The following is a 13,170-nucleotide window of genomic DNA, read 5'->3' on the forward strand; positions in this document are numbered from 1 at the left end:
ACTTAGTGTCTGCCCTGTGAATCAGACTCTCCATCTGCTCTCTGTTTAACGTTTAATAACTGAGAAGAAGTGATGAAAAAACAAATGCAAGCAGAGTGGGAGATAAATCCTAACTGCACCAGCAGATGGCTCCAAGCCCCTGCCCACAGAGCTGCTAATACTGGCTCAGAACTGACACATGCGCTGCAGCATATGGCACATTGGAGAAACACTGCTTCTTTATTATTATTTTTTTTACTACACTTTTAGATCTAAATAAAAGTGGGGAGGTGTATAAGGTGTATAGTATATATATATATATATATATATATATATATATATATATATATATCCACTTATAACTGAAAGAGAGGAGAGCACTCAAACGCAGATTAACTGCTTGTGATTATTTATTATTCATGCTGCTTTACACGACATGTTTCGGGCAAGTGGTGCCCTTTCTCAAGTCTGTGATATATATATTTAATGTATATTAATGTATATGATTAATGTTTATAAATATAAATAGGATTTTGTATCAAATTGCATGAAAAAGTGTAAATGACACTAAAGAATAGCTCAAACCTATACCATATTTTCTATATAGGGAACATCAGTTTTCAGTAGATGAGGGGACATTTTAATCCAAGTTGCATTTGTGGCACCAGGGATGCATTTATCATAAAACTCGCATTGAGAAAATACATATGAGGTAAAATTGTGTACTTAAAGTGGACTTTATAAGTGATGACCCTTAATTTGGAACTTTTAGATATTGAGTTTTCAGATAAAGGATCCCATACCTGTATTTCTAAGGAGAATAATGTACCCTCTATAATGTAAAGGCGTGTGGCTGAAGTGTGAGTGCTATATAAAGGTCATGGAAATCCACGGTGACTTCTAATATCCTCATATTTCACAAGGGGTAAATTATTTATAATATTACTATTATACATTATTATACTTAGTGAATCATGTGACAGAAATAACATCACTTAGCTTTGATTATAACTCATGAAGCACTGTTTACAATATGATTGTACATTATTAATGTGCAATTATATGCCTTATAGTTCTGACATCAGAATGTGCAGTTTATAATTTAAAGAGACACCCACAGTAGTGTATATGCTTTGGAATACCCTGTCACTACCCTGCTGCCATCTACTGTCTGTGAACCACTAATGTGTCACACCAATCACCACACTGCAAAGGCAATCAAGCAGTAAGTGCACAGGCACCCAGCAAACCACTCTATAGATGTTGTTTCTGACAGGGAAAAGAGGCAGGGCTTAAAGGGATACTGTCATGGGAAATTTTTATTTTTTCAAAATGAATCAGTTAATAGTGCTGCTCCAGCAGAATTCTGCACTGAAATCCATTTCTCAAAAGAACAAACAGATTTTTTTATATTCAATTTTGAAATCTGACATGGGGCTAGACATTTTGTCAATTTCCCAGCTGCCCTAAGTCATGTGACTTGTGCTCTGATAAACTTCAATCACTCTTTACTATTGTACTGCAAGTTAGAGTGATATCACCCCCTCCCTTTTCCCTCCAGTAACCAAACAAAAGAACAATGGGAAGGTAACCAGATAACAGCTCCCTTACACAAGATAACAGCTGCCTGGTAGATCTAAGAACAACACTCAATAGTAAAAACCCATGTCCCACTGAGACACATTCAGTTACATTGAGAAGGAAAAACAGCAGCCTGCCAGAAAGCATTTCTCTCCTAAAGTGCAGGCACAAGTCACATGACCAGGGGCAGCTGGGAAATTGACAAAATGTCTAGCCCCATGTCAGATTTCAAAATTGAATATAAAAAAATCAGTTTGCTCTTTTGAGAAATGGATTTCAGTGCAGAATTCTGCTGGAGCAGCACTATTAACTGATTCATTTTGAAAACATTTTTTTCCCCATGACAGTATCCCTTTAATAATATTTCAAATAAAATGGAATTTAAGTTAAGGAGATCCAAAGGTGAACTGGAGTGATTAGTGGTGGGCTGTAACAACAGCCTGTAAAGGGAGCTCTGTGTATTATAAAGAATAATACAGCCCCTACTAAAATATCAAAGGCTATTAAAAAGAAGCTACCTCAGTGTTCCATGCAAGGTCCCATCTACCATATAGGCACCCATTTGCTCATGCCTAGGGGAGCAGCTTTAGGGGGTGGCCCTAGGGTCGCTATATTTTATTACTGGCTGTACCAGCCAATGACATAAGGGGGCAGAGTTGTGACTATTGCAGGGACAGGGCCATGACATTTTGTTGGTGGATTTGTGACATGAGGGGCTAGGTAAAGCTAGTTAGATTTTGTGAGTAGGCAGGCGGGTGAGACTCAATTTTGGACTCTTATATGGACATATTTTGAGACCTATTGCTTGTATAATACCTACTTCCTACACTTACCCTTTATATGTTGCATTTTGTATGTGATTCAGTAGGCTCCATAAAGGGCCCAGGTGGGCCTGAAACATGGGCTAAATAAAGTACCATTTGCACCTTACAATTGGTGTGTTGGATTTAATGAATTACTGACCACTTTGCAGATGAATGGTCTTCTGATTAAGCACCCAACACTTCATAAGTGTGTTATATGCAGAGGGTTGAGCTCTCCATCATCATTCGTGGAGTAAGGGCAAGGTCACACATGGCGTTTTTCGAGCGTAAATACGCCAATGAAACCACACACGCATGATAATATGTGTTTTTCAGCCTGTAGTTTTCTTTTCCCAACATGCATTTCGTTCCCCACAATTCCACTCAGAAGAATTTTAGTGGAAAACAATTTACATGCAGAGTGTAGCTGTACTGCTCGCCAATACGCAATTTAATTACGTCACCAGCATACATACGATGTGTATTTCAGCAAAGTGTATTTCAATAATATGGCATTTCTTTGGCGTATTGGCGTTTCTGCTAAAAAAACACAAATACTGGAGTCTTATGGCGGAGGTTGGCTTGCAAGCGCCCCTTGGGAATGGCTATAGTGCGTATTCCATTATTTTCAACAGAGCTTCATTTTGTGCATATTTACACTTGGCTGTATGTTTTTAAAAACGCAATGTAAAAACGCCATGTGTGACCTTGCCCTAAGGGAGCTGAGTTGTGACATTGCAGGGACAGGGTCATGATGTTTTTTGGATGGAGTTATGACTAGGGTTGCCTGGAAAAAATTCCGGCCTTCCTATATATTAATCTTTTTTCCCTATTAGTAACATTGGGATCAACCATTATTTTTACTAGGGATGCACCGAATCCACTATTTTGGATTCGGCCGAATCCCCGAATCCTTGGCGAAAGGATATGCATATGCAAATTAGGAATGGGAAGGGGGAAATTTTTTTACTTCCTTGCTTTGTGACAAAAAGTCACGTGATTTCCCTCCCCGTCCCTAATTTGTATATGCAAATTAGGATTCAGTTCGGCTGGGCAGAAGGATTCAGCCGAATCCTGCTGAAAAAGGCTGAATCCTGGCCGAATCCCGAATTCGGTGCATCCCTACTTTTTACCAGCCAGGCCGATAAAATACCGGCCAGGTGGCAACCCTAGTTATGACAAAGGGACAAGCGGGGCTGGAAATCAGGCCAGGTGACAACACTAAGCAGAGTAGTAATTGCTCACGCACACCTGTCTGTGTAGATAATTCCAATTTCCTTGGTGCACAGTGATAGAGGTAACCGGCAACCTCAAATCTGATACTAAGAAAAGGCACACTGGCACACAAGCTGTGAATGCAGGTGAACACCTTGCAAAGTTTTATTACCGGAAGTGCACTTCCGGTAATAAAACTTTGCAAGGTGTTCACCTGCATTCACAGCTTGTGTGCCAGTGTGCCTTTTCTTAGACAACACTAAGCAGCCCACAATGCCAATGTGGCATGCATATCCACCCATCAGGTACCAGAGTGAAGGGCCCTTCTCCCACCGCTATATTATGTGGAGTAACTAGATGTTACTGGGTCCCACAACAAATTAATTTAAGAGCCCCCAACATATCCAGAGGTTGTCCTGTTTTACCACTATATATTAAACGTGATTTCTATACCTCCTAGGCCCCCCTGAAGCCGCAGGGTCTGTTTTCTCTGTAGCTAGACCACTGGCTACATCAAAATCCCTTGCGCCACACTCCCCCTCCCTGCTACTACTACTACTGCCCAATGCCAATCAGGCCACACCTCTAGTTAAAAACCACAGGGACAGGTATGCTGTGGGCCAGTGCCTAGGACAGCATCAGACCTATATACAATCCTGCTTATGTGGCCTTTATAACAAACTGGTACATTCTCTACTAGCAGTCGTGCAAACTATGAGCTCCAGTTGTTGTTGAACTACAGCACACGCTTACATAAGACTATGATTGCTTTAATATATTTAATACACAACTCAAGTGTTCAGCCTGGTCATCGAGCTACGTTGTTCACACCCTGAGGTTATCTTTTTTTGGTTTGTTTTTCTTCCCACGCTTCTAACTCTCGCGAGCTACGGGCGTGCGTATAGGTAAGGGACCAGGCTTATGGGTGCCACCCCTCCGACCCGCCGTTTGCGCCTAATGGAACACACATGCACCTTCAGCCTGTAGGTGTGCAGCTGCGGCTCCCACACAAGCGAGAAAGGGGGCGCTGTTGCGGAAGAGAGACGGCGCGTGTGCGCGAGCTGCAGCCCAGAGAAAGAGAGACTGCTGAGAAAATTCAGCTTTAGGGAAGAGAGACAGAGAGCTGCTGTTATCAGCCTCCCCTCCTCCTATCTGTCTTTCACACCCCACCCCCCTCTCTTTGGCTCTTTAAGCCTCTCCCACTAGTCAGTGCAAGGGATTTTCTGAACCGGGATAGACTGTATTTCCTGCTTTCTGCGAGTAATCTGGGGCATGGGAGGCTGCTGCCGGGGGTATGTACAGTACGCAGTAACACCATTTGCCCCTTGTTCATCGGATCTGCTGTGTGAGACGTTGCTGAGGGAGCTGTGTGGTGGAGCAGCAGGCTGCCTGGTACTGTTCAACCATCAAACACAAGAGGGGCTGACAAAATGACAGAAGACAGCTCAGAGGTCCCCCGAGAGTTGCTAGGTAAGACTGCTGTTCCTGGATGGATCACACTAAGTTCCTCATTTACCCCTGTTGCATAATACAAATATGTTCTAATTTATATATATATATATATATATATATATATATATATATATATATATATATCTCTATATATATATATATATATATATATATATATATATATCTCTATATATATATATCTATATATATATCCTAGAGGTGCCATTCTTGTATGAATTAAGCCCCAGCCCAGAAGAGGTTAATATGTGGTTAATATGCCCATAGGTGTAGCTGGCATGTGCTCACTGGCTTGCCTGGCACACCTCTAATTTAAGCCCTTTAAATGAAGGTGACTGACAGCAGCACCAGCAGTTGCACCTTTCAGCAGCCAGTGGGTTAATGAGGTGGGAGTGACTCCTTATAGTTGTATGCTGGGGGCTAAATCCTGGCCAGTGAGCTGCATGGATGAAGTGTATTGACAGCACTGTAAATCGACAGTAGTATGAGCATGGAGTTTATGTTGGTATCAGAATGGATTTCTGTAAACATAACAGTCTCAGCCCCCCATGGGGATTCCTGCTAATGGCAGTTAATAGCAGTGCTGAGCAGCTCCATGAGGATAATGGTGTGAGTGTATTTTATCTGGTGTGTGTGTGTGTAGGAAGATTCTGCAGCTCATAAATTACTGGCAGAAATGTACTATAGGTTATGCACCCTCAGCAAATAAGAGGAGATGTCCAAGCTCTGGCTTCTCCAGCTGTTCAGCCTAAACTTCCCATCATTCCACAACTGAGTATTGTAGTGTGACAGTGTCACACGCAGATCAGACCTGTTCTACACTATGTTATTATTAATGGGAAATTCCATATAGAAACCTTATCAAAAACCCTGTTCCCATTCATTGAAATGATTTGGCAGAGGCATCCTACTAATTCAGTTTTTTTTTACTATTTAAACACTTTAGCAGGCCCTGTTTGTTTACATGCTTGGTTGTATTTTTGTGATGTAATGGACAGATACGAGACTCTCTGGGGGTCAAAATCCCCTGCGCTCAAGCCTCAAGTACTTAATTAGTGTAGGTTAGGGACTGGTAGGTCACATTTTCTGTAGTAACCTAGGCCAGCTATAAGCACCCAGGCAGTAATGCTTAATTTAAGGTGACCTGATCTTCCTTTTAATACAGGATGCAATTAAAAAATATAAAAAAAATAATGCAAATATATATATATATATATATATATATATATATATATATATATATATATATATATATATATATATAGTGAATAAAGTACCTCCTATTGTAAAATATAAGGATATTATAAGTTACCAAGGCGTTCATGACCATATAAATCTCAAGGCCGAAGGCCAAAGACTCTATTTTAATCAAATAATTTACATTTTGACATTTTTTTCCTTTTTCTCTGTAATAATAAAAAAGTTCCTTGTATCCAACCAAAACATAAAGAATCCTTATTGAAGGCAATCCTATTCTGTTCGGTTTAATTAATGTTTAAATAATGTTTTAGTAGCATTAAGTTATGTGGATCCAAATTACTGGAAAGACCCCTTATCCGGAAAACCCTAGGTCCCGAGCAGGTCCCATACCTGTATATCATTTGTTGCTTCCAATTTATTGAAGTGTGAAAGTTGTTTGCATGTTGTGTACGTCAGTGGCAAAAAGTATGCATTGTCTAGCCAAAATCTACTCTGTGTGTGAGCTGACAGGCTGATCCTGTGCCTGTCAGTGCACACACATACAAGGTGCAGAATGCAACATTAACCTGACACCTGCTCTGCCTTTAGCAGAAGAATGAACGGTGTAAGGCTGCTGCACTGTGGCGTTGCAGCATTGTTTTTCACGGTTATATTTCAGCCTGCAGAGGAATGGTAGGTACTCATCAATGCTACCGTTCATTCACCTCAAAGGAAACTGCCAGTGATCACAGCATAACAGACCGTTTATTCCAGAAAATGTTAATTTTGCATGTTTTCAGGGCAAAAAGAAAAATCAATTTATGTAAATGACACACACATCACAGAGGTATATCAAATATTGCTCCTCTAGCTGAGAGTGTCTGACGAGGTAATTTTGCAGTCTACACACAGGTGCCCTCTTCTCCTTCCCTCCAAGATCTTTATACTATAATAAAAAGGTCAAATGCTACTAGAACCCCCCCATATGTAATAAAAGGCACTAAATTTGCCCAGGGGCAGAAACTAATAGCAACCAATAAGATATTAGCTTTTAAACTGGTTTCCAGTACTTGCTGCTGATCAGTTGCTATGGGTTACAGATCCTGGGCAAACTAAGTGTCTTTCAGTATGTAGCCCCCAAAATCTCTACAAAATCAGCTACTAAACTGTACTATGTACTCTTGAGTCCAGTAGCAAGTAGAGGATGTTCCTGGCTGCATGTGTGGGGACAGAGAAAAAGGGTGTGGACATTTTAATAAAATTACATCTTTTTCCAATTCTTTTGGTGTTTTGCCTCACTTGCTTACCCCTAGTTCTGACACTGCTGGCTGAAACTTGCTGGAATAGAAATGTTATATAGCCCAGCAGTAATTCTGTTGAAGGCAACTGAAATGAGTCAGAGTTGACTCATACTTTGTGCCTGATGACTTCAAGCTCCTTTGGGTATTTGCTGTGATTTTTTTGAGCAGGAAGTCTGTCCATCTTGTATAAGAAATGAGCTCATATATATATAAGATCTATTATCCAGAATGCTTTGAACTAGAGATGCACCGAATCCACTTTTTTGGATTCGGCCAAACCCCCGAATCCTTCACGAAAAATTCGGCCAAATACCGAACCGAATCCGAACCCTAATTTGCATATGCAAATTAGAGGTGGGAAGTGGAAAACATTTTTTACTTCCTTGTTTTCTGACAAAAAGTCATGCAATTTCCCTCCCCACCCCTAATTTGCATATGCAAAATAGGATTCGGTTTGGCCAGGCAGAAGGATTCGGCCGAATCCCGAACCGAATCCTGGATTCGGTTCATCCCTACTTTGAACCTGGGGGTTTTCTGGATAATGAATATTTCTTTAATTTGGATCTCAATATCTGCTAAAAATCATTTAAACCTTAAACCAAATAGAATTGTTTTGCCACTGATATGGCTTTGAAGCAGCTTAGGTACCCTCAAGTACTAGTCACTGTTTTATGATTACAGAGAAAAAGGAAATCTTTTTTAAAAATTAGTATTATTTGGTTTAAATGGAGTTTATGGGAGATGGCCTTCCCATCATTTTTCTGTTTTCTGGTTAAGGGGATTCCAGATAAAGGAACCTACACAGCTGCTAGATTTAGAATTTACCAGGTCCCGAGCATTCTTGATAACTGGTCCCATACCTATATAGGTACAGTATATACTTTGCTTTAATATGTGCGTATTATGTGTAGATATATATAACAATTTATACTTATGCCAACATCATTTATGTAAATGACACACACATCACAGAGGTATATCAAATATTGCTCCTCTAGCTGAGAGTGTCTGACGAGGTAATTGTTTTTGCAGTCTACACACAGGTGCCCTCTTCTCCTTCCCTCCAAGATCTTTATACTATAATAAAAAGGTGTAGCTATATATAACAATTTATACTTATGCCAACATAATTTTTGCTCTGCCTTAATAATAAAAGCATTACAGATGACCAAGGCTATTAAAAAAAAAAAATCCATACAATTTGGTTTTCAGCAATATTAGACGATTGGTCAAGTATTATTTGTTCTGCAAGGCACTGAGCATGGGTCAATCTTAAAGCGAAGTTAAACCCCAGTGTCTAAAGTAATCCTGGAACCCTTGATAACCCAGGTACGCAGAAGTGATTGTGATTAAATGAGTCGGGGAAGTTGTTCCAAATAAACCACTTCAAAGTGAAAAGGTTTATTAACACATTTCAAGTGACAACTCCATCCGCAGGGAAAGGTAAACTCCTGAAGATATTTGTTATTCTTCAATCAGTGTCAGTAAGTGCAGCAGTTTTTAACGAACAGGTCTGTTAATATTGTAAACTCAAAAGGTTTGTCTGTAAATAACTAGAAAAAAAGTCATGTCTCACTTTATATCATACAGAAAGCTGTAAACCAGTGTTCAGCTTTAGTATGCCTCTAAATGAGCTGAAAATATGTACCCATCCAATATGAGTGTTTCTATCTTGCTCTTTTATATATTTGGGCCAATGTAATAACAGGGCAACATAAGCTCTATCTCTAGTAACCTGCATTAACTATTCAACAGGTTGTTTTTTAAGATTGGTTAGAAACGAGTGCAAACCTTTTCAGCAAAGTTGTTCACCAGCTGTGTTACACATAATTTGCCTTGTGTAATTATTATAACAAAATGTAACATTAACAGTAAGCTAACAACGAAAAGGTGTCATGCTAATTATGAATTCTTGGCCCCATTCAGTATGTTTTTAAAAGTAAGAACGGTAACAGATTTGAGCATACAGTCTAGTCCTGCGCAGAACCAAATTTTGAGACCCGCAGCCTGAGACCTGAACCGCAACCTGCATATTTACCCACTTTAATCCACTACCTGTCCTTGGCCTGCAACTGCATTATCCGCAACCCGATTTCCACCATTAAACAGGAAGTGCTGTTGCTTCAAACCGGAAGTCACATCATCAAAAGTGGGCGGAGCTTGAAAAAAGTTTTGTATAGTTTTAAAGGGAGTGAAATATAGACAACATATATAAGATAAGAAATATAAATTAGACCCGCGACCCACAGACCGGCATCTAGACCTGCACCCAAAAATCCTACCCTCATCCCGCAGGGTACCTGCTTTTTTTGCAGGTAACCAAAAGGGACCTGACCCACTGCAGGACTCTAGCATACAGTATCACACATAAGACAGGTTACAATTACTATAATTGGGGTGGTTCACAGTGGCCTTTGGATTCAATCTAAATTATGTGAAGTAATGTAACTAGTTGGCCCGTGTGAGAAATTGCACTGCCGCTCCCATTCTGCTTACCACCATGTCTACATGTAGAACAGACTTTCAGTGTGCCCGTGGGAGGGCAGGCCATGGTGCAGTCCCACCCCTTGTAGTTCGTCCAATAGCTAGGTGAGCCAAAGTGTGTACTCTGTTTAATTTACTCATGTCGTTCAAACAGCTGTTTTTATTTTAATTTAATTTCATGTTGTCTCATGTCTTTTGTTCATCGTATAGAAAGCATCCGGGATGTTATTGGAAGAAAAATAAAGATTGCTGTAAGGAAGAAAGTGAAACTTGAGCTCAAGGGAGATAGAGTTGAAAATAAAGTTCTGGTAAGTGTTCTTAATTAATTCACAAATTATATTTTATTTCACTGATTTTAGTTTCTCGTTGAAAACGAAACCTTTTGCAAAATATCCAACCAACTGCAAAACTTTAACAGCTGTGTGTGCCCTGCTTTTGGCAGTTTCTCAGCTGTGCATTAGTTACTTGTGTTTACAAAATTGTTCTGTTTGTGGTTGTAAATCAATAGGGAAAAATTGACTTCTTTAATATTTTGGCATAATTTCATTATTTAGGGCTTTATTTGAAGAATACGCATAACCAGTTTGTCCATTGCAAGGTAACAAAAGAAAATAATCTTAATAGAATATTAATTGGCTTTTATAGGAACTGGAAAAAAATGGAAAATGAATAAAAGGCCTTAACTGAAAAATAACCAGTAAATTATAGGAATAACAATTAAATTGAAGACTCACATTGTTTTTTTTGTTTGCCAGGGTCAGTGACCCAGACAACCTGGTAGCATTTTGATGTAAGTAGACAGAATAGTGATGCTAATAATTCCAAAACTGTAAAAGGCCAATTTGATAGGAATGAAATAGCTTTATTTATAACATACTAAAATTTAATTTAAAGTTGAACTTTCATTATAAATGGGACATAGTGTTAAATATTTCCCATTTTATTATAGACCTTTTAAAAGGACGTTTTTGTGCAACTTTAATAAAAATGTTCTCCAAAAAACCTTGCAGGCACTTGCCAGCCACTTCTGATTTGGCTGCTTTTCCAAGCTGTACAGAAGAGCCTGTGGCACTTGGCTCTTGGCTCTGTAAGATGCAGTTAAACAGCAGCTGGATGAACCTAGAAGTGAATTATACTTTATTTTTTCCTGTGTGAAGGAAGAGCTATGATTGGTTATCTACATCCTTCTGGGATTAAAGATTTGGCCCAACTTGTTTGTAGCATATGTTTTATGAAGATCCTATAAAGAAATAATGAACATTGATGACCATTTTCCGTTAACACAGGCCAAAGAGGTTCTATGGGGAACTTCAGTAAGTATCATGTTTAATGATTAACAATGCTTTTTAGCCCAGATTGATATCAGGTACAATATATCATTCATTATTGCCTAAATAATAAGGGTTATCTTCAATGTGTACACTTGAAATTACAAAAGAATTGGACTCCTGTATTTTCACATGTGGCAAACTTGTTTACATAAAAATGTTTTTGTCTGGCAGAGTAGGTGAGGGGTAGGAAACTGCTTCCATTAAAACCCTTCATACAAGAGAGGAATGTATAACATTATGGTTTTAATAAAGCTATTGGTCATAAAGAAAAAGACAAAATAATCAAAAAGAAAGATATGACAGATAGATATGAATAGCTGCTTTTATTAATATGTATATAAAAAGAATCTTAGGGCCCATCAGACAAAATGTATTGAATTAAGATGCATAAGCCTCTTTATAATTTAAAGTTGCTTTGAATGTTTATCTGAGCATGTATGTATTAAAGATACTGTTGCTGTTATTCAGTATATCCTTTGTTTCCTGTACTGCAGAGCTCAGGAAACTAATGTTTAACGTTAGCATATGGGAAGCTTCACCAGTCAGATGCCTACTGCATTCAATTTATTGTTTCTGTTGTGGGGGTCTTGTATTGTGCAGAGCCTGTAGGACCACCGCTTACATCTAGTTCTGTAGCAGTTAACCAAGATAAAGAAGTTTTCTTGCTGTCTGTATCTGGTGTGATTCATCATTGAATTACCAATTCACAGTGGAATCGCCAAACACTGAAGATTATTTAGTTTTCCTACTTTGAAATTTTATGGCCATGCAGTAGTGAACATCTTGCAGCAAAATATATATCTAGGCACTGTAAGCCAGAAACATAGCTTTTGGCAGGTTCAGAGAACTTACTTAAATACCAGTAAATATCACGGACACATTGAAATAGTGGGGTGAGGTTTACTATGACTATGAATCTGGGAATGGATCAGGTGTGTGGATTTTGCTTACTGTTGGGTTTTCATTGGGGTATTATTTAAAGCACAAGGGAAGCCTATTTCCTATTTTTTAATTCAATTATGTTTTTTTTTCTTTGGGACCGTATTTTTTTTTTTTTTTAAATTGTTGGCCCTGGGTACTTTCTTAACAGCACCTGCATTACTCCCAGGTGTCCCTCTCTAGACTTGGAGTGTGCACTCGCAGAGTATAATTTTCTTTCTGCTGCAGGATTTTATAACAAGCCCAGCAGATACCTACTTGATCTTTAACCAGTTACTGGTTGGGCAGGCAGTCAGAATCTCATACACAGCCCAAAAAAGCCCCTTGAGCCTTAGGGGCTTTTAGGAGCTTTTATCCACCCTTCTATGTCCACCTTTAAAGGAACAGTAACACCAACAAAGTGTTTAAGGCCCCGGACAAACATGCGGATTTTCACTGTGTGTTTTTTTTTTAAAAAAGTCGATCGCCGCGTTGATATGCTTAGCATTTAAGCTTAAGACAATGGCACATTAGGCTGACATAAAAATTCAAATAATGGTATTCAACTACTGGGGATCCTCCTAAATTTCTATGCATAATAAATATGCCTCTTTTATTTGGGAATCCTCCTAAATTTCAATACATAATAAATATGCCTCTTTTATTTGGGAAATGGTATTCACTATGTACTCGTTTTGTTGATAAATTCAGGAATCAGGTATGCACTTTGCAGTTTGGATTCTGGTTGCCGCCCACACTGCAGCTCTGCCTTCCCATTTGTGTTTAGTAAATACAAATGTTTGGAATGTCTTCTGAGCAGCAATGTGGCATGTGTTTGGACTTAACATTTGCAGGGACATGATCAATGGGGAGGGGGACTAGGAAGCTTTGGTTGTTTTGCTCTTTTTC

At 39.0% G+C, this 13,170-nt stretch overlaps 1 protein-coding gene across 7 annotated transcripts in view; it reads left to right on the forward strand.

Annotated features, from left to right (window-relative positions):
- Window positions 1-4,497: 4,497 nt before the first annotated feature.
- Window positions 4,498-13,170, forward strand: part of carmil1.L (capping protein regulator and myosin 1 linker 1 L homeolog) — a 165,402-nt gene continuing 156,729 nt past the window's right edge. For 5 of the 7 annotated variants that reach the window (XM_041566338.1, XM_041566340.1, XM_041566339.1 and 2 more), the window contains exons 1-2: window positions 4,498-5,048; window positions 10,223-10,320. In XM_041566338.1, the coding sequence (XP_041422272.1) occupies window positions 5,009-5,048; window positions 10,223-10,320 (138 nt within the window). In that variant the 5' untranslated portion in view covers window positions 4,498-5,008. The remainder of the gene's footprint in view (window positions 5,049-10,222; window positions 10,321-13,170) is intronic. The other 2 variants (XM_041566342.1, XM_018267832.2) reach the window with 1 other exon arrangement.

This window comes from Xenopus laevis, chromosome 6L, assembly GCF_017654675.1.
Source record: "Xenopus laevis strain J_2021 chromosome 6L, Xenopus_laevis_v10.1, whole genome shotgun sequence".
In the NCBI taxonomy this organism is placed as follows: Eukaryota; Metazoa; Chordata; class Amphibia; order Anura; family Pipidae; genus Xenopus; species Xenopus laevis.